General features: G+C 31.4%; 2 protein-coding genes across 4 annotated transcripts; both read right to left on the bottom strand.

The window, feature by feature from the left end:
- Positions 1-2,160: 2,160 nt before the first annotated feature.
- LOC123898236 lies at positions 2,161-6,295 on the bottom strand. 2 transcript variants are annotated; one of them, XM_045949139.1, is made up of 7 exons: positions 5,810-6,295; positions 4,525-4,743; positions 4,062-4,205; positions 3,754-3,894; positions 3,171-3,290; positions 2,993-3,079; positions 2,161-2,773 (listed from the first exon to the last, which is right to left on the bottom strand). In XM_045949139.1, the coding sequence occupies exons 1-7, from the start codon at positions 6,164-6,166 to the stop codon at positions 2,330-2,332; spliced, it is 1,512 nt and encodes a 503-aa protein (XP_045805095.1). In that variant the 5' UTR covers positions 6,167-6,295; the 3' UTR covers positions 2,161-2,329. The 2 variants fall into 2 exon arrangements, with proteins under 2 accessions (XP_045805095.1, XP_045805096.1); XM_045949140.1 differs by having other exon boundaries at positions 4,062-4,202.
- Positions 6,296-16,810: 10,515 nt separating this feature from the next.
- Positions 16,811-20,238, bottom strand: LOC123899149 (transcription factor bHLH130-like). Of its 2 annotated transcripts, XM_045950212.1 has the most exons (6): positions 19,222-20,237; positions 18,065-18,396; positions 17,648-17,821; positions 17,305-17,370; positions 17,131-17,199; positions 16,811-17,021 (listed from the first exon to the last, which is right to left on the bottom strand). In XM_045950212.1, the coding sequence occupies exons 1-6, from the start codon at positions 19,757-19,759 to the stop codon at positions 16,968-16,970; spliced, it is 1,233 nt and encodes a 410-aa protein (XP_045806168.1). In that variant the 5' UTR covers positions 19,760-20,237; the 3' UTR covers positions 16,811-16,967. The 2 variants fall into 2 exon arrangements, with proteins under 2 accessions (XP_045806168.1, XP_045806167.1); XM_045950211.1 differs by having other exon boundaries at positions 16,811-17,199; positions 19,222-20,238.
- Between the last annotated feature and the right edge of the window lie 3,018 nt (positions 20,239-23,256).

Genomic DNA, 23,256 nt, shown 5'->3' with positions numbered 1-23,256 from the left:
ACACAAGTAATTCATCTTCTTTTTTTTCATTGTCAAATTTTTCTTTTATGTTTAAAAATGTCAACCATTTGTAACAAAATTTACTTTTCATCATGCCATGTTATTAAAAGTCAACTTTGTCGTTCATAAAGGTAATGAACTAGTTTATACTAGTGATAGAATACATGATGTGTATTAACGACGCGTTGATACTAAAGATGTCAACAAGACAGGGTTGGGATGGGAGTGATCACCTGCTCCCGTCCTCACCCCTCAAAAAGTCCTCTAACCAGATCTTCATTTTCCAATACGACAAGATTTTATCCCTCATTTCAATTCCTACGGGTCTCATTTCTTATCCCATATAATTGAGTTTTTGAAAAGCATATATGACAAACCAAGATGATCAAGCTTGTATCGGCTTCCATTTAAGTAGGAAAAGGGTTTTGTTGGTTATTTTTCGGGTGAAGATGCAATTTTTAAAGATTCATGATATCATATATATTGTTCATATTTTTATTTTATGAAAAATGGTAATGTAGTTTTTATAAAAATGGAAAATGTAGTCTTCACTCTTCAAGGAAATTTCTTAGAGGAAATGATTTGGAAGTTGACTAAGTAAATGAGTGGGAGGTGTATTCCGCAAATAATGCTGTGTGTGTACACATGTGGACTGACTCTGACTTGGGATGGAAGCTTCACAAAGTGCAGCCCACATATGCTGAAGAATTTTGTACTGCAACCATCATACCAACGTCATACTTCACGAGCTTCAAACGTAGTGTAGGGTCAATTTCAAAGTAAATGATTATTTGTGAAGGAAAAAAAAAAGAATCATAATTTAAAATTATTTTTTCCATTAAACAATAGTACTACTACAATAGCAATCACTTTAAACCGCATTCTTATGTATAGATTCCAATTCAACTTGCATATTGTTTCATTGGAGCATAAAAATTCACTCATGTGAAACATAGAGCCACCAAAGGATGGTGAGGCTTAGAAGTTAGAAGAATTATGAGGTTGATGACGACTAAACAGAAGATAAAAGTAGGGATGTGAAAGCACTTTGAAATTTGACTGCCTTAAACTCATGCTTACCGACAAATAAAATATCTTTCATACATTATATCAAAATTTATAATTATTTTATAAAAGTATATAATTTAAAATATATAATGATAGGAAAATGATAGATGGCACGACAAAATTTGTCGTCGGCATTGCATGATAAATCCGTAATTTTTCATATTGATTTTTTCTCTTATTTTATTTGACTCAAAATCATTTGTTTAGTTTGTGTTGCATTCTTAATGAATTAGTAAACAAACAAACATCTCTCTTCAGGTAGTGGTACTGCAAATTAATCCCTTTAATTATTTATCTTGTTAGTAAGTTGACATTTGGTTTTAAAAGATACTACGTGTAACTCTTGTGAAACGGATAAGCAAATATAGTGTTCATGGAGTATGGTGTTTTATTACTTTGCCCTTACTTTTTATTTTTGTATTGGTTGGTTTATTTTACTTTTAAAACGGATAAGCAAGTATGAAATGAAAAAAAATTCAAAGGTCGTACAAATTGGACGACACAGGGTGTCGTGCTATATAGCACCGCTCATAATGATATCATTAACTTGTGCATCATGCATCATATGCATCACTTGTGCATGTTAGAATTGACCTTATAATACTATTATATCTGAAAATACAGTCAATATTCAGAAATACAGTTAAGTGGTTAATAAGCTCCTCTTAGGACAAATCGTTCGGAAGAACCCGAGTTTAATTCCTGATGGGAACAATTATTGGTACCTTAGGACAAATTGTTCGGCCAAACTCTGGATTATCGGACCTTCCTTGGGAAGCTGAGGGTATACAGTCAATATTCAACAACCAAATGAAACCAACACTCATAAGGGCTTTAAAAAATGATACTAGTAGGTTGCAAATTCACTAAAGCGTAACATGTATTATTTAAGAATTCTAAATCAGCAGAGGTTCATCAAATCATCCCAAGGATAAAAAATGAAATTGAGGTTTAATTAGATTCTGCTTCTGCAATTACTTGACAAAATAAAAAAATCATATTTAATAGTTAAATAAGCCTATGAAGGATACTAATCAAGATAAGAGATCATACCATAGACAGCAATGGCTGGCTGTATTTTAACGAACCATATTTAATGGCTAAAACTTAAATATTCCTTGCTGCTGCTATCTGCAATCTATCAATCTAAACCATAATGAACCACAAGTATTTAAATAGCATCACTATAAACCTAGAGAATATTCACTACCTAATGTTTGCTAATAGAAATAGTTGGTGATTCAAGCTGACTTATTCACTACTAAACCCATCTCTTATTTGTACTCGCACTCTTAGCACTAGGGAGAGATCGTCTTCTACTCTTCTTTAGGTCCCTACGAGGTGACAATTGCTTACGGCTCGAAGAAGAAGAAGCTGCATTAGATTTTTGAGACGAAAGAAATTCCTTAAGAGGACTAATGGATCGAAATTCTGTGCGGCGTTCAATGAGCCTCCCCGACGAATTTAAGGTTTTTGCTGGCGTAGATTTCAGATGAATTGTACAATCAGAACTTTGGGTTGGCACAATGACATCAACAGGAGGATATTGTGCATTCTTGACAGGAGGACTATCAGAATCAGAAGATGAGGGGCTTGTAGAGCTCTCCATATCATAAATGAGGTTATCTCTCATTTGTGGCAGCTGAGTTTCATTTGAAACACTGGCAGAGAAGGATGGTCGACGAAGCCTTGTAAGCTGCATAACCTGCAGTCAAATTTGTTGATAAGAAACACGCCGTGTTGGTTGCTTTGAGAGCTAAGAAAAGTAATTTGATGTTGTAATGTACTTTCAATAGTAATTCATATTCCGTGCGTGCAATTAAAAAACACAAATTGGCCAATCAATTTATGCTTATGCACCAAATCCAAATTTGCCAATTTGCTCACTCGAATTTTTTTATATATCTATCATGTATATATGTACCTTTTGTTCTAGAACAACCAAATCCTTCTTTAGCTTAGAAATTGATGTGTTCTTCCTCCGTATAATGTCTTCTAGTTCTGCAACCCTCTGTTTTAAATGGTAAAAATTGATAACTGGATGAGTAAACGGGAAAAACAATTTCCATTTCCAACTTTAAAGGATAAAATGCAGATATTACCTTGCTATTAGCAACCTCAGAAGAGTTCAGCAGAGCGGTTAGCTCTTTAATTGTTGTCTCCTTCTCCTCACAGTCCCTCTTAAGATTATAAATATCTTGTTCTACAGCCAAGTTGTTTAACTGAGCATAACAGAAATCGTGTAAAAGATAATATTTAGCCGATAATATAAGTTTATATAACACAAAATGAGAACAAACCAAGCTATAAAAATGTTTGATGAATGAGTCATCAGAAGCTAGTTTGATAAATTTATAACAAAAATCTTATATCAAACTAGCAGATAATCTGATATATATGTACTTATAATAGAATAGTCATTACCAAGATCATTCAACCAAAATTCAAAGGCAACAAGAACAAACTAATTCTGTCATAAAGATCACCAAGAAGTTACTGCTTAAAGTGCTAGACTAGAAGCCTAAATTGCAGATATATAAGTGAAATTTGGAAAAGTACATAACCTATGCACGAAGATATGGTCATATGGATGCTACTAAAGGTGCTCAAATTTCTTTAAAAAAAATGGTGCTCAGATGAAATGTTGGTCGATTTTCTCATATAGGACCCTCATGAAAATAATACCTGAATATCAGCAGCAGATGTGACACTTGAAGCAAAATCCCACAAGTCAGACATTCTTCTCTCCTCTTGTTCTTCATTCGAGAAGGGTGACTTATATTGGAGCACCTCATTTCCACTGGAGGCTCTTCTACTAGAGGCATCCTGCTAACAAAGTCAGTGAATGATCAACTTTGGAAAATTACATAACCTATGCACGAAGATATGGTCATGTGGATGCTACTAAAGGTGCTCGAATTTCTTTAAAAATAACGGTGCTCAGATGAAATGTTGGTCCATTTTCTCATATAGGACCCTGATGAAAATAATACCTGAATATCAGCAGCAGATGTGACGCTTGAAGTCAAATCCGACAAGTCAGACATTCTTCTCTCCTCTTGTTCTTCATTAGAGAAGGGTGACTTATATTGGAGCACCTCATTTCCACTGGAGGCTCTTCTACTAGAGGCATCCTGCTAACAAAGTCAATGAATGATCAAATTTAAGCGAAGTTGTTCCAGTGTAAACAATTGCGGGTTGTGTAAAATAACGGTTTGTTCAAACTTCACTTCACAACAATGCTATAGTGCCGCTACAGCCACTATTTAACAGTACTTAGTACTAAACAGTGTATCGCGTAACAATAATAATTTGTTCAAATTCCGCTACCCTATAGCAGATATTTAACAACATGGAGTTGTTTAGTAGACACATTACGAAGATGCAGAGTTATCATTGCCCAGCACCAAATGAAAAGCTATATAATAACCACAGTACAGTTAATAAGTTTCTTACCATCGATTCATTACGGAAGGAAGAGTGTTCATCGCAATGCCAACAACCACAATCAACAAACTTAATTCTCTCGGAGCCAAATGTTTCATCTAATTGCAATTCTCCATCCTTGGTGGATAACTTGTTTATGGCAGCAACTGTGTTCTCTTTCAAATTCGAACTGTTAAGCTGCTCACAAAGATTGTCAAGCTTCTGCTGCATGCTCGATAACACCTGGTCCTGGAAAATAGTGATGAAATAAAACAATATTAATGCAAACATTCAAAGTTGGGACAATCAAACAAGTCCAATGGTTCATTTACCAACTAAGCATACAAGTACAAAGTATATAAGAAAAATAAAATAATCAATTGACCGTCACAACCACTTTTTCTAAGTATCTTATAAGTACAAAGTATCCATCGTTGATTAGCAATGACTAATCATGTCAGGAAACCTCCTAAACCAAAATTTCTCTTTCTCGTACTGAAAGACAACTCTACCTCTTCACCGAAGATGTGGAGTTACCAATATCAACTACTTGCTTAAGGTGCTCTGTGTTTTAAATTACGGAAGCGATCATGGTTGCAGGCACAGGCACTGTGGCTCTTGCGATGCATAATGTGGTGGTCGTGGTGTGATTTATTTTTATCAGCATCAAATATTATAATTCACACGTATGCCTTTTTTTCCTCTAAAATCTCATATCTATCTCATTATCAGCTCTTCATACTTTAAAATACCCTCTAAATAATAATGTGTGTGAGCACTATGCAGTCTGTTGCAGCGTTGTAATGCAGATTTTTTGTGATTTAGAATCACAAAGCAACTGTGGACTGGTGCAATTGCAGACACTGCCGTAACCGCAATATTACAAACACATCACATGTTGTGGTCTATAATTTAAGGGACTATTGCTCACTATGACATCAAATTCTTAATCTCAAGTACGAAATAACTATTAAAACCTAAAAACTAACATAACCATTAATTCAACATTTACCTATAAAAAAATAAAAAATAAATTATATTAACCCTCTGGTTCCTAGGGTTAGGCCGCGAGCTAAGTAAAGTTTGTCCAACAATTGTTCCCACCAGGAATCAAATTCGGATTCCCATGAATGTATTCCAAAATCAACTTTAATCATGGAAAAAAAAAAACACTAAAGCACATTATTAAAGTTGATTTTGCAATAAGTTCATGCAAATTATTAAATTGAAAGTTGCAGCAAAAATTGGCCCCATCAACAATATTATAAGCATCAAATCAACAAATTAAAAGTGGATTAAAGAACGATAATCATACCCTAAATTCAACGGACTTCTTAAGATTCAAAATCTCTTGATTCTTCTGCGACTTCGCGGCGGCAGCAGCAGCACCAATAACAGCAACAATGAGAAACCGATGAATAGGAGGAAAGAGATTCCAAGCGAATGCAAGTTTATCAGTTAAGCCACCGCCGATTGTTCGAGCGGAGCTAGCTTGATCGGCATTAACAAGCCGACCTTGAAGGTTAATCCAAGCCATTGGCTTCTCCGATGAGATCGGACGGCTCGGCTTAACGAAAACGGTTGAGGTTGATAAACGGCGGCGGTTAACGGGAGGAATGGAAACGAGACATGGAAACGGTGAAGTTACGTTTCCGTTAGCGTCGTCGTTCATTGCGTTACCGTTTGTTTGAAATTTGAAAGAGTGTTTGAATTTTAGAGTTTGAGAGGGAAAAGAAATAAGCGATTTTAGTATTCACTATACGCCATTGTTTAGAGTTGGAAGGAAGCGAAACTTACAGTGTCAAATCATTTTCTTTCAAATTCTCGGTTACTCTCATTTTTTGTTTTTTTCTGTATTTTTATTTTCCATATAGATAAATAAAATGAAAATTCTAAAAAGGATATTTTCAAATTTATCATGTCAATTTATTAAAGTAGTTATTTGACTATTATTATTAAAACAACTAAAAGTAGTAATTTTTTATATCAACATAAATATTATAATTTTCCGTATATAGAATGCGTAACTTTATGATGAAATCAACAAAATAAGAGTTTTTATATTTTCTTATGTACCCAAAAAAAAAAGTATTTTTATGAAAAAAAAATGAAATGTAAGAAAATATATTAAAAGATTGAGTGATTTAATATGATTATTAATATGGTCTCGTGAATTTAGCTAAATTGGTAGGAATATGAGAATAACGCATTTTATATGTGGAAGTCAAGGTCCGAACTTCGACACTCCACTTATTCACTTTAAGGATAAAAATTTTTTGACAAAAATAAAATATACACATATATTTACTTGTATGTTTAATTTTTATACACTTTCATTTGGTGTAAAGTGTAAAAGGTTTTAGTTTTACATTGTTAATACAACGTAATCGTAATCATTTATATGTGATTGAGTTTTTTTTATGACATATAATTTAAAGATCTTAAAAAAAAATGAAAAAGATAAAGACATATATAAAACAAAATAGGCACAAAAAATGCCTAAAAATAAAGTACAGACATGAGTCTCATGAAAATAAGAACGAAGATTAATCCACAACAATCTCTATGCAAACTTTTGGATTGGACAACCAATAATTTAAATCCAAACAAAATCCTTTTTTCCTAGCTTCCAACCACCACCAAATGTGAGTTTTGCTATTATAGACCAATATACCAACTGAAAAATCATTGTGGTTAAAAACACTATTATTACACTCTTTCCAAATCAACCATAATGTCCTTACTAGCCAGATTGCTTGAAGATAGCTCCTGGATGATTTGTGAAAGTCGTGCACCCCTTAGAACTGAGATGCCAGAGCTATAACATTATCAGGATGAACGCATGGAATCTCTAACCAAAAGATAATACCATACCAAACAACACCAGAAATAGGAAAATTCAGGAATAAATTGTGAACATCATTCGCGACATTACACCCGATCGGACACAAAATAGAGTCATTACGAAGACAACCACGAACAAATAAGTTATACTTCGTAGGTCATTGTGACTTAAGGGAAATCTCATCCACCCAACAATCCTTCCAAAGTAAAGTTCTTTCATCATCCCCTACCTTCCTTAAAATGTTATCACCAGACTACCTCCCATCTTCTGTTTCAGTCTCAGACTTAATACTATGAATAACTTTCCACCAATTAGATGCTCTATTAGCCCCACTATCCACCTAACCATCTTTTATACCATATTTCGTCGCTATCACCTTAAACCAAAGACCCTCATGTTCCTGCAAAAAGCCTCCAGCACCATTTACAAAGTAAAGACCTTAAAATTTAGTTTAATAATTTGATAATTTAATATTTAAACGGAAGAAAAAGAGAGCTAAATTAATATTTTTCATATTAATGTTTGATATATAGTGCTAACATATACAATGGCTCAATTTTTAAGGGGATATGTAACATTGTTCACATTGATGAGAAATGGTTTTATTTCAAAGAAAAGCTTAAGAATTTTTACTTGCTTTATAATTAAGAAAATCTAATACGCATTTGTGAAAGTAAAAGTTTCATAGCAAAAGTCGTGTCTTTAATAGCTATAATTCGACTAAGGTTTGATGCATAATGAAATGAATTATTTTTTGGAAAATAAAATTGGTGCATTTTTTTTTATCACATAAGCATTGTCTAGAAGGTCTAGTATAAATAGACGTGTAAGTGCACTTGAGACCAATTCAATACAATCAATTGATAAAGATGTTCTAAGGATATGTTTTCTTGAGAATGTCCTGCCAATAATTAAGAAAATGCCAAGAGAAGAAATATGTCATCTAATATTTATTCAACAAGATAATGCAAGAGCAAGAACGTTAACACGTTGATCGTGAAGATGATTTATTTTCTTACCAATCTCACAAGATGGACGTTTGATTCAACCACCAAACTTTATATTTAAATGTTTTAGATCTTGATTTTTTGGTTCAATCGTTACAACATATGGAGCCCATAATTTTTTTGATGATCTTGTAGATGCAGTTGAGAGGTCATTTGAAGCAAGAAGTTCATGAAATCATGAAACCAACAAGTTCCCTCAACTATTGAGAAATGATTAGAAACTCTTTAAATTAATAATGTCAGGACCGGAGAAATTTATTAATTTAGAGAGTTATTAACTTATCGATAAATTAATAATTATTAATTTAAAGAATTTTTAAGTAATTATATTGTACATACCAAACAAAAAGACAAATTAGTCTATACCTCTTAGAATTACGTTGCAGCGAACCTTAAGACTCAACGTAAATTAGTAACTACTGTGTTCATATGCATTGGAAAACAGACAACTATTGAATCATATTTCAATAGAGTGTAATATATTTTTTCAGTTTCTATGAATTATTAATTTATAATTTTCTTGGGACCGAAAATTATAAAGGGATCTCCCGAAAAATTATTATCTTATTATTTTATCGAGTTTTTCAATTTTTTACATTGGTCCAAGTCGGGACCAGACAAATTTATTATTTTAGAGAGTTTATTAAGTTATCGAGTATTAATTTAAAGAATTTCTACTGTAATAAAAAGACAACTCTCTTACTTAAATTTTGACGGATAAGTCTTGTGTAGTTTATTCAACACCTCTTTATATTCTATCCACATGAACTTTCATCATCATCGTTTTCACGAAATTTGATTAAATCTAATCCATATATGTGGGGTTATTTAAATCTATGGAGTTTTCATCATATTGTTGATCCATGGTTGATGATTTTATGTCAGACAAGATGATGAAAACTCCATATATTTAAATATCATTGCAGATAATGGGTTAGTTTCAAACAAATTTTTTTGACTACAATGAAGATGAAATTTAGATGAAAAAGAATAGAATGAGGAGTTGAAGAATTCGCTCAATATTTATTTGCCAAAATTTTACCAAGAGAGTTATATTTTTACCATTTTATAACATTTTCTCTATAATTAAGGGAATTGTTTGCTTTCAGGATTTCAATCATACATGATTGCAATGTTTATAAAATACAACTTCACTTGATAACTTCAAATTATCTCTCAAACACACTCACAAGATCATCAACAAAATTAGGGGACTCCGTATGTTGTAAGGCTTGATTGAACTGAAAAATTCAATATGTAAAACATTTAAATTTAAATACGGAGAGTTTGATGGTTGATGTATCAAACAAGTATCAAATCCATCTTGTGAGACTATTAGACAAAAAAAAATTATCTTCATAATCAATGTGTGTTCGTACATTATCTTGTTAAATAAATATTAGATGACTTATTTTTTCTCTTGGCCATTTTAACTTAATTATTAATCAGACTTTCTCAAACAAATATGTCCTTATGACATCTGTATTACTTAATTGCATTTGTTTGGTCCAAGCGTATCTGTTGGTTTACTTACACTAGACCTTCTAGTTAGATTGTGTCACGAATGAAAATACACAGATTTTTCTGAAAATAATTTTCATTTTCTTGTGTATCAAACCTTGGTCAACCTTTTGACTACTAAAAGCATGAATTTTTGTGTAATTTTTACTTTTACAAGTGAATATTAGATCTTCTTCATCTTAAAATAAGTAAAATTTCTTAAATTTTTCCTTTAAATAAAACCACTTCTCGTCAATGTGAATAATGTTATACATCCCTTTAAAAATTAGACCATGGTGTATGCAAAATTCGTAGGTGTTTTAACTTTATACATCTTGATAATGTACCCCTAAGCATATGAAAATTCGGAAATGATGTTTAGTTACTTACCAATGTGGTTATATATAGGTGTCTTCATTCAAACATGGGTAGGGATCCTCTCCCATGAAATGTTTCTACGGTGAAATTTGGACTACACATTATTTATTTTTTCCAGTTGATGATGTAATGAAAAAACACATTGAATGGTGAGGATTCACACCGGACACCCTCAAGTGAAAATTCTCATGGGAGAGGATTTGTACCCTTCAAACATGTATCATATGGTTGAAAATTTAAATCATATGAAAAATGTTTTGCAGATGATATTACTGAAGAATTTGGTCGAAATGAAGTTGAGAATCAATACTTTCTGTTGTATTGATATTTAAATTCAATAAATGATGCATTCTATTTGTATTTTGAGGTTGAACATCTTCATTATCAATTTTTAGATGAGTGATTTCATCATTTAAATCTATATTAAAAAATGAAGCCTCATAATTTGAAGCCATGTGATTTATTTAGTCCAAAAGTCTAAATTTATACAAGAAAAAATCACAGTTTCACTACAAAAGTAACGGGGAAGAGAGGGTTTTTCTGTAGTAGTTAAAAGCAATTTATGAGGAAGTTATGAGTATGAATTTAAAAGGATGAGTGATTTAAATGTTACTATCTTCGATTTTTTTATAAGAAGCAATTGGTCAACAAAAATTAATGCATTTGGACTATATTAATTTTGAGTAGTGCTATACAGCACGACACAATTTGACGCACGACACCAGTTGCCACGCACCCACGCGTATTTGATTACTATAGTTTTTTTCATGGTAATTGTTACAGTATCTAGTAGTATGTTATAGTATTTTCTATTTCTATTAAAAAATATTTATGCACTTTTGTGTTTTTAAGCTTTAACACCAAGGCAGTGATGACAACAACAATTATAAGAACACATATTGGCATAGTAAAATTAAACTATAAGTGAATTTCTGACCCACTAGAGGGGAGATTTACATTGAGATCAACCGATGTTCTGGTGTACGGTTAGGTAAGAGGAAAACATGCATGTGTGAACTTGATTTGAGTTTCTTCACTTGTGAGATTGACGACTGAAGATTTTACTGTAGGACAAACGACCTTCAAAGCTGCTTCAAGTAAAGTGATCAAACATGAGAGAGCGTGCTCTAACAATCAGCATGTGTTTATACCTTGTGTTTGACACTTTCGGTTTTCTAGCACCAGAGATTGTGCCTAGTTTGAAAAAAATTCAAAGAGTCATGCATAACAATGTAGTGTCTCATAGGTCTCAAGATGTAGTGTTTAAAAGGGTTGATTTTGCCATCCAAAAAGGGGTATCGACGCAGCTTATTGTCTGTTTGTCTTCCATTCAAGTGTAATTATCTTTTTTTTTTTTTATAGTGTAATTATCTTACGTATATAAGAATATATAATAACTATAAGTTAATTTATAGTTGATAAATTAATTTTTGGCTATTAGCTGAAAAGTTATTAGAGTGAAATAAAAGAATTTGATAAATTTAGTTGTTGTTGTAGTACAAAATTATATAAGAAGTATAAGGTTGTTTTATGTGAGTGAGTAATTATTTTTATGAGTGTGTATTTTATTATTAAAAAAAATAGAGAAATAAAAATAATAAGGTTAAAATTGGAATAAAAGGTAATAAGCAATAATTTTAAACGCTATTTGAAATAGCATTTTTTTTTTTACTAAATTTGAAATAGCATTTGAAAAACTATAAACTAGGGAAAAAAAACTTGTTACCAAACACTTTTAATTTTATGAAACAAACTTTTTTTTTTACTTCATAAAACAAACTTATAAGCTAATATAATAATCTATAAACCAATTTATTTGTGTGTTTTTTAAGAAGCTAAATTAGCCCACCCAAATTGGCACCAGAGAGAATCAAACCTCATATCTCTCAAGAGGAGCACACTCTCAAGTCCCAAGCTAATATCAATGCACCGACCCAAGTGAGTTTTACCAATTTATTTGTGTTACAAATAGTTATTTTAAGATTTATTTTGAAGCAATTATTTTATGTTATTTCACAAGCCAACAGGTAAACCAAAGCTTCCTATAAGATATATGTTCTCAAGAAAATAAAAAAATGAAAGCAAAAGCTAAGTTAATAACATTAAAAAGAGAGAAAAATTGTCGTGCAAATATGACGAAGCGCTATGTCGTACACTTTATCATTATCCATTAATTTTTGTTGACTCAGTTTTCTCTTATAAAAATATTGATGAGAGTATTTTATTTGTACAAAGCTTTAAATATTTTGACAAGGTGATTTTAGGCTATTCTATCACCAAATGATTTTAGTCTATTCTATCAACAAAAGAAAAGTAATTTTTGCACTTTGATTAATTTATTTTCACGTAAAATTATAAAATTAGAAATTAATTTTTTTTTTTTTGATAAATAAAAGTTTATTGAATCAGTCTAAACAAAAGATCAGACATAAAGAAGTACAAAGCAAAAAGTAAACTATTAGACCAAAACAACACACTAAAACAAAATATCAAAAAAGATTCTCCTATTCTAGAGAACGAAGTGAACAACTCCTAGACGAAGAAAAAACACATGATTCTGCCGACAAAAAGAAAGAAAAAACATCCATATTCACGCCTAAAAAAATAAATGAACACTTATGAAAAACTAAAATACTAGAATAACAAGGAATGTCTTGGAGTGAATCTTTTGCTTGAGCTTCACCGAAGTTTTGTTATGTTTTAAATTACTTTATTCTCTACTTCACCATAAAGTCCAAACTCCATACTAATGTCCAATGTTTTCCTTGCCTCTTGAAAGTTTCCATCAAAGTTCTCTTGAGAACTTAAGTTAGCATTATCTTGCTCCTTTTTCAGCTCAATTTTTTCGTTTCTTATTCGCTCCATTTTTTTCACAATAGAAGACACTACCTTCACATTACAAAATCTATTTGAGCTTCTACATAAGCTTTCTCAACAATTATCCACAAAAGATGTCTCTCCAAATTTTCATGTGTAGGCTAAGGAGGCGTAATTGGGCTTAAAAAAACCTGGTGGCCCACTTGTAATTTTTTTTTACTTTTACCATCAATTTAATCTAGTTCGGAGACCCACTTGTAATTTAAACTTAAGATGAATTTTTAAGTTTCTCAATATGAAATTTTTATAACATATTAAAGAATTTAAAGTATATTACGGAACCTAAAGAGAATTCATCTGAATTCATTAGTCTACAAGCTCTCGTTCTTGGCCCAAGCTATAAGAGTCTTATAGCTACACTAACCGTAACAATTTGATGATTTAGTGTGCGGCTCTTTTGGACCATATTACGAACCTTATTGACAGAAATTATTTTACTTAAACTTGCTTTGAACTATCAATTCAATTATAATCACTTTTCGCCACCTAAAGAGCCGCGCACTAAATCACCAATCTGTATTTCGTCACCCTTTTTAAGTAAAGTCCATGTCATGATGCCACAACCACACCTGACTAGAACATAACAAGTAGTAACAACCATCACACACACATAGAAATTAACAATCTTCTCCTTAAGTGGATAATGCTCGTCCCTATCAAATATATGCAGCACCTCATAGTGCTCATACATATCACCATGATTTGTTGATTTATAAGATATCTTGTACATAAATATTTATATTGTTTATATGAAAATTGAAAAGTGTTTATGGTATAAGTTTATCCTAATTAAATTATTTACCTACTATAATCCATAAATGTAGCACATGGGAAGCTACTAGGATACGGTTCCGGTACCGATGCGGGATACAATATTTTTAGAAAAATTAATGTACTTATATGAACATAAATTATGATACGGTACGGGTATGTACCCAGTACTGGTACGAGTACGTATGTAGTATGTACTCTTTCTCAAATAGAGTACCTATACATGTTAGATGGGAAGTAACCTCATAAATCTGAAGCATTGAAAAGATTGATTCTCTGTTAATAATAGTAGATGCCAAGAACTTCTCACATGCAGTTCACACTTTTTTTTTTTTTGTACTTTCCACTTTGTTGTATAGTATGTTGTAGGAAAAGGATTTTCTAGTAGTGTAACAGAAGAACATAGTAATAATTTTGAGTCTTCTGGTGCAGAGCTGTCAAAATGGGCTAGCCCGAATGGGCCGGCCCGCCAAGCCCGATTTTTTCCCGGGCTCGGGCCTTGAAAATCCTAGCCCGAATTATTTCCGGGCTTTTTAGCCCGGCCCGACAAAGCCCGATTAAAATATGGGCTAGCCCGAATGGGCCGCGGGCGGCCCGCAAGCCCGAAAAAATTAAAATTAAAAATAAAATAAAATATAAATATAAATATAAATAATTTGTTTCGGATGATTTGAAATTAGTTTATAATATAAATTATAAAATACCGTCCGCTACTTAAGTAGCAGGAGTAAAAATAGGGCACGCGAGAAAGTCGTAGGTAGCGGATGAGTAATAATATGACGCGCGAGAAACTCGTAAGTAGCGGATGCGTAAAAATAGGGCGCGAGAAACTCGTAGGTAGTGGATGAGTAAAAATAGGGCGCGCGAGAAACTCGTACATAGTGGATGAATAAAAATAGGGCGTGCGAGAAACTCGTAGTAGCGGATGAGTAAAAATAGGGCGCGCGAGAAAGTCCTAGGTAGCGGATGAGTAAAAATATGACGTGCGAGAAACTCGTAAGTAGCGGATGTGTAAAAATAGGGCGCGAGAAACTCGTAGGTAGTGGATGAGTAAAAATAGGGCGCGCGAGAAACTCGTAGATAGGGGATGAGTAAAAATACGGCGCGCGCGAATTATATAATATTTATAGCGGATGAGTAAAAAATAGGACGCGCGAGAATTATTAATGCTATTTATATAGTTGAGTTTGAGCACTAAAATAGTTGAGCTTGAGCACTAAAAGTAAAAAAAAAATAAAAAAAAATAAACCGGGCCGCCCGAAAAGCCCAACCACCCGTACCGGGCCGGGCTCGGGCACTAATTTTGATAGCCCGTTTTTTATCCGGGCTTTTTAGCCCGGCCCGACGAAGCCCGAAGCCCGAACGGGACGGTCCGAAATTGGCCGGGCCGCCCGTTTTTACAACTCTATTCTGGTGTAATTTTAACGGTCGAGGTTGTTTTAACTAAAAGATAATGGCTGAAATTGAAAACCATGTGTCACTACATATAATAATTGTAGCAAAAAATCTTAATCCGTATGTTGTAGGGTATGCTTCTAATACTGCACCCTTATTTATTTTTCTGTGGATTATTACTTGAAATAATGTTGTTGCTACACTGCATCTACCTTCCATAAGGATCCCACACTAATAAGTTTAGGTTAACTTTAGTGATCTGACATCATAGGTGACATGGCCTTCACTTAAATGGATTTGGATTTGGACCCCACATTATGGCCCAATAGATATATGCTTATGTTGACAGTTGACACCATTGTCCATTGCTTCTAGTCTAGTTGTGCCATATAGTATATCCTAAATTTCTCACTTTATATTAGTATTTTTTTTTTTTTATATATATCACTTTAGAGCATTTTCCTTTTTTAGCCATCATCCAAAGATACCCAACCAAATTATGTTTAGCTCTATATGTATTGTTATCATGACAATTGACATGATAGTGTGTTTGAAGGAATAGTGTTTATTTGGTGGATGTTTTTACAATTTTTTTAAAAATATATTTTTATTTTAATAAATTAAGTTTAATTTGTATAAAATTGAGTTTGTTTATATTTCAATATATTTACCAATTCCTAAAATAAGTTATTCACCAAAAAAAAAGTTTTGTATTTACCAAAAAGAAAATCCAAATATAAAGTTTGTAATAAAATACAAAATATATTTCATTCCTTTTAATCAAGCTTAGTTACCTTTCCACTTCTATAATCAAACTTACCTTTTAAGAAGAAAAAAAAGATTATTTTAGTTTATAATATAATGAAATATATGTTAAAATTCTTTTATGTATGCTCTATTTGAGATAAATATAAACAAAATTTGTTGGTAAGACGAGAGCTTCAAGCCCGATTTCAAGCTCATATGACACACCCCCACACAAGCACCACCCGACGAAGAGGGACGGGGAAAGCTACGGGCCCAATATTTGTTTTATGTACATAAATTATGCAATAATTCAAAAAGTGAATTTTGATTATATTTTTTTCACTTAAGAGTTGATATTAAACAAAATAAATGATATGAAGTAAAAAAGATTCATTTGACTTTAGATATCTAATACCAAATTGCAAATGAGAAGACATAGAACCACCCCTTGGCTTCACCAAACACACCAACATTGAAGAAACATTTTTGAAAAGAGTAATGTAAAAGGTAATACAACCTCACACATAGACATCATTCATAGTCATATAACCAACAAAAATGTGTCGGTGTCACGGTACCCCCCCATTATTATCTTTTCGTTACGGCAAAATCAATTAGATTTCATCACCAAATATGGGCCCTTAATGCTTAAATTTTCATCTACTAACCACATGGACTTTTTCTACTTCCCTAATTAACACTCAACTTAATTTATAACCGACTTTTCTTCCCTAAGCTAGTTCCATAAACGTTGAAGAAATGGCACCCTACAAATTTATCTTTTTTTTTTTATATATATATATTATCAAGGGTGAGTGCATGAATAAACTTATCTTTGGAAATGCAATAAAATAAAACAAATAAAAGCTAATCTAGCTAGATTTTTTAACTTGGTGATACCAAATTATTACAAATCTGTACAAGGACTAATTAATTAATTAATCACTTTGCCGTTATTGTTGTTGCTTGTGTGGACAGGTACACTTTGCTTGACAATCTTGAAGCTTCTATAAAAGTGTATATACATATACATAATGTTGGAAGAAAATTAATTAGGTAATAATCCATAATTATAAGATATTGACATAGTTGAGGATTAATTTTTTTTTGAAATACCTCAGCTTGCTTTTGAAGGTCTTTGATGTAATCTACAGCCAAGTCCAACATATCTGCTGTGTTTGTTTGCTACAAAAAAAGTCAGAAATAACGTTGTACCTTAGCATATCCATATTATATGGTTTGAGACTTTACAAAATTAAAACCAATGATGCATGTATATTGTTTTAGTACCTTATCCATGTTTGGGACCAGATCTTGTAGCTTCCTCATACGTTCACTAATTTTAGTCCTTCTAACCTGAAACCAATTTAATCAACCTTGACTGTGTTAAGAGTATCAATTTATATTGTTATTAAACTCAAATTAAATGATGAACCTTAATGTATATACAACTATCCCAAAATCATGTTAGTCAACCTATTGAGCTCAATAAACTTCTTTTAAGAATGAATCGTTTGGAAGAGAATCCTGACCGAAACAATCGTTAGTCAACCTCTCGGCCGAAGGTTGCTTGCCCTCAGAGGCTTAAGAGTTAAGACCAAGAAAAAGTTATAACTTTAAAAATAATACATACCCTTTCTGCTATGCTTCTAGGGTGAGTGGCACAACCTCGCTTAGCACGAATTTTCATCGGAACAGAATCAGAGAAATGTAGAAAATTCTCCATAGCTGCCATTTCAGATGAAGTATTTGGCATACTCAATTGATGAGCCAAAGGAGATGAAGAATGTCCTCCTCGTGTTTCATTCTAATCAACCACAACAAAATCATGTCAAATTAAAGAATTTAGATTTAGTGTAGTAACTATATCACACAATTTTCGATCTCAACCATCCGATCTTAAATTAACAGTCAAAATCATTTAAAGTTAATTTTGTTATTGTGTAATCTGAATCATCCAATGTCAGATGGCTGAGATTATTTAATGCGCAAAATTTCTATCGCAAGTGACCGAGGTCCAAAATTAAACCAATGTTAGATAGTAATATACCTGAAGTGCAGCTGCATTTAAACCAGAAAAATGTTGTTTTGAATCATTATCTCTAAATCTTTTTAAACCACCAACATTTTCAGACATCATTTCAGAATCATCCCAAGTATCAACTTGATAATCCATATACTCATTACCATGACTTTCACCATAAGCTTCACTTTCTTGATTATTTTCTCTATTATCTTTGTCACCAATTTCAGCTATTGTTGACATTATCCCTGATGAATAGTTTGTTGAATTCTTCAAACTCCTTGCATTAGAAAATTTTGCTTCTTTTATTGAGTTATTCATAGCTCCTATTGTTCCCATTCCTCTCATACTAACATACCCTGCCAAATATTAAACTTACATAAAATCATTATAACAACCTATGTGACAAAAATGAAGCCTAATAACTAATACTCCACTAGGGTTTTATTTTTCACAACTTGTTGTAACTACTAAATATAAAATATAATGTCCAACAAAATAGTAAATATTAAAAATTTATCCTTATAATATAGCATCATAAACCCCCTGACAAGAAGTTTTGTACCAAAAAGAAAAAGAAGAAAAATATTTTCTTAGGAAAATTATTATTTTTCTCTCTCTCTCTAAGCAGGACAAGGAAAATTGGGTGGAAAATAATTTCTTGAAACCGTACATGTCACTGACGATACCTTATAAGTTATAAGTCGGTGTAATTGCCCATTTGGACCAGAAACTGTGATATCATTTTTCTATATTTAGTTTCATTGATGAAAATCATGAAATATAAACATAGTTTCTGATCTAAATGAGCAATTATGCTGATTTATAGTAACTTACTTACAAGGTACTGTCACGGACATGTACAATTTCAAGAAATCTATTGTTTCTGATTAAAATCAGCAATAACATGTAATCAAATGTAATTCCACATCATTAACGAATATCACCGGTAAGGTCAGAATTCGATTGTGGAGAATCTAACACAACTTGTGAAATAAGTGTCTAAAATCTTCAACAAAAACTAACAAATTAATGTACTAACATTGACCGTTTACAAAAAAAATGCGACAACTAAAATGTCAGATTTAAAAATGAAAATTAAAAATGTTGTTTCAATTAAAATAGAAAAGCAAAATTGAAGAAAAATAGATTAAAAATAGCACATAGGAGATTATGTAACATACCATTTTCAATGTTAATTTGAGAAAATAATCCAGCTGGTGAACTACTATGTCTAATAAGATTAGAATTATTTCCACCATGATTCTTCACTTGTTGCAACTGATTAACTCCCATTGAAAAATTTCCATCCAAACCAGAAGAAACATTTTGATTTGGCAAAGGTGGCATAACTGAACTTTGATAAAAACCATGAGAAGAAGTAACAACAGAGTTATTATAATTATTATTCATATTCATATTCATATTACTCTGTTGATGAACAACTTGTTCATTGTTGATTGAAGCCATAACTTCTTCTTCTTTAACAGTAGATTCAGCTGAAATTTTTGGAGTAAGTAAATCTTCTTCTGAACCTAAACTATTCATAAACCTTGAAAAAACTCGTTCTGTTTCTGGACTTGAAGGTCGATTGAAAACATGCTCATAAAATTCTTTATCAATTATGTTGTTGAAATATGAACTTGGTGCTGATTTGAAACGTGTTAAACCTGATGAATTTACCTGTGGTTGTTGTTGTTGTTGATGAAGATCTGACTCCATAGTTATTATCTTCTGACAAAGGTTTCTTTTTTTCTTTCTTGAGAAAGTTTTTTCTTTAAAAATTATGAATTTCTTTGACCCTTTTTTCAGATCTATAAGTAGATGAAATTCAATTTGTGTTGGAGTTTGAAGTGTGAAGTGTGATGTAGTTTGAGTGCATAGGATTCAGGACAAAACAGAGGAATGGAAAATAAAAAATAATAATAATAATTGAAAAAATATATATATTAAAAAAGGGTGGTGTGAAAAATATGAGTATTTATTTTTTTGTAAATTATGAAGGGAAGACTATTATAGTTGAATAAATTTTTTTATGGTTGAAAAAATTTGTGAGAAGAGAACAAGAAGAAGAACAGCAAGGTCTATGCAAAACAGAACACTTTTTATTCCCCTGTTTATGTGTTCCTCTGTGATGTTATTGTTGTTGTTATGGTTTGAGTGGTGGAGATGCTTTTGGGTGTATTGTATTGTTGGAAAGAGAAAGATTATATTAGAGGGAAAATAAAAAATAAAATATTTTTTTCCTGTGTGGTTCTTTGTGCAGCCAATGGAAAGTGAAAAACATGATCATAAATCTTGCTGCTCAGATTTGATGGTTCATTTTTAATTTAATTTTAGGGTCATGTTAAGGTGTGCTTCTGAGACACTCTTTAAATATTTTATTTAAAAAAATTATTATTTCAAAAAATATAATATTTTAATTTTTAAAGGCATTAAATTCACATATTTTCATAAAATCTTCATAAAAATTCACTATTTAAAATACTTAAAAAGTATCACATGCATACAAAAAGTTAGCATTTTCCTTAATTTTAAGTTATAGTTAATCAGTGTCCTAAAAACATCATTTGATGAATTTATAAGAGAAAATTGTCAAATTATTTAATGACTAAAATTTTATCTTTTAAGATAAATAAATTATATATTACGACCCAAAATTTCATTAGTATTTTTTAATTCATAGTTAATCAGTGTCCTACTAATTAAGTTATGTTTTTTTTACCAAGTGTTAGTTGGTTCAGTAGTGATTGGCGCTGAACTTGGTAGGGAGGACCACGGTTCGATCCTCCGCAACTTCATTTGGGAGGGGACTGGAACCATTTGATGTCCCTTCCCCTAGGAACCAGAGGATAAAAACCAAAAAATATCAGTTATATTTTTTTTTTTGCAAAAAATATCTTTTAAAATATCTTCAACAATATCTGAAAATAGTATTTTCCTTTTAAATTTACTATAATGTCCTCATATATGGGAACAAAGTGAGTGAAGGATGAGGGTGACACGTGAGGACTTGACACGGGAGAAAAAAGGAAAAAGCTGATCCCTACCATGTTTACAGAAAGCAATGTAGGTTTTGATAAAATTGGTAGAGATACCAGGTGAGTGAGTGAAGTGGACTTTTATTTATTTATTGCCTGCACAGCACACACGGGTAGACTAGTGTGTGTATACTGTACACTGATAGTATTAATCCAGATTCACCCCGCTAGAAGATTACAGTATGTGGTTAAAATGATATTGTAACTTATTATGAGAAAAAAACGGCTATTTTTTAGGTTTATTGAAAAATATGCGTATTACTTTACTTGATGTTCAATATGAATGAAATCTTAAAATTAAGAAATTATCGATAAACATAATTGTATTATTAGTTGGAGTTAGTTTATATGAAAAGAGCACGTGAATGAAAGGAATTATTTTATTAAAATGAGAGGAATTTTGAGGTTAACGGAAGATTTATAATAATTAGTTTGTATTAAATATATCAATAAGATGCATATTCTTTAGGGTAGTTTGTACCGTAAGAACTCAACAATTAAACATGTTTATAACTTGAAACACTCTTTGGATTGGTGAGCTTATTAGAAACTCATATATAAAAGTATGTGAATGAGGACAAAACACAATAAAAAGACTAATTTTGGTTTGCAGGGATTGTCGAAAATACTTAAAAGCAACATGTGATGTTACAAATGATATTAGAGCATACCTCTCCTAGTATGATGTGGTTCAGGGACGAACCAAGCGAAAGCAGGTGAAAATGTGACGCTAATTAAGGTTTACGAGGACGGAGAGTGATTGTAGGAGCATAAGTCTTGGACAATGAACTACTAGTGAGTTTTCTTATACACAAGGGCCACATAAATCAATCGAATTTACATCAAAATGATCAAAATGAGAGGATCTTGAGAATGTAGATGGGTGAGATTGTATAGTTGAAAGAATTATTACAATAATTAATTTGTACTACCTACACCACAAAATACATCTTATTTTTGGTAGCTCATATAAAAATTCTATATTTAAGCGTGACTTGGAACAATTTTTGGATGTGTGACATTAAAAAAAGTTTTGAACAATTGTGCAGGTGAGGACAAAAGAAACTAAAAAGACTTGTGTTAGTTTGCGAGGACAATCGATAATACTTAAAACAATTTGTCTCTTTATGATCTTATTCTTTTTTTTTTTTTTTTGTTTTTCTTTTTATAAACACTAACAAGTGCCTTTATTTTTGGTACATACACTAAAGTGCCTTAATAATACCTAAAAAATAACTAAATATAAAAATATTTATCTTAAGAATCTTTGTAATCAAATTTTTAAAGATAAAAATAAAAATTCTACATTTAAGTGTGACTTGGAACAATTTTTGGATGTGTGACATTGTGAAAAGTTTTGAACAACCGTGTAGATGAGGACAAAAGAAACTAAAAAATTCATGTTAATTTGTTAAGACAATCGATAATACTTAAAACAGTTTGTCTCTTTATGATCTTACTCGTTTTTTTTTTCTTTACTTTTTTTTTTTATAAACACTAATAAGTGCCTTTTTTTTATGGTACATACAGCCTTAATAATAAAGAACTAAATATCAAAATATTTATCTTAAAAATCTTTGTAATCAAATTTTTAAAGATAAAAATATTTTATTTTTTAATGCAAAGTTTTTATTTTTGAATTATTTAACATATGTTGTTAATTGTGACATGTTAACAAGATTAATTTTTTTTACTTGTATTATTTTTGACCAAATCCTTGTGTGCAAAGATAATATTCCTTGATCAAAAATAAAATAATATTCCTAAAAAATATGTCACAGATATGGTATTTTACTACTATTTTATAATAAAAAATCAATCAATTGGTAAAGACAAAAATGTACTATCCCGTTATATTGGGGGGCAAGCAGCTGTCATTTTCTTTATTTAATTATGTAATATAAATATTCACTTCCCTATCTGTTTATTTTACTTTTACATGTGACCTCATCAATCGTTTAATTTGACAAATTAAATTTCTGTAAAAAAAAATACCTAATATCATAATCTACCGATTATTAATATTTTACGTCATTTTTTTTTTTGGATATTCTTAAAATCTTCTTTATACATTACGTTAATTTTTATTTTTATTTATTTCCCGAAAGTCACGTTAATTGTTGATGCTTTTTTCTTCTTCTTATGGACCCAAATTTGGTATCACATGTTTTTTTCACA

Source organism: Trifolium pratense, linkage group LG7, assembly GCF_020283565.1.
Source record: "Trifolium pratense cultivar HEN17-A07 linkage group LG7, ARS_RC_1.1, whole genome shotgun sequence".
Lineage (NCBI taxonomy): Eukaryota > Viridiplantae > Streptophyta > Magnoliopsida > Fabales > Fabaceae > Trifolium > Trifolium pratense.
Note: the sequence above shows the minus strand (reverse complement) of the source record. Positions and strands in the feature narration are given on the sequence as shown.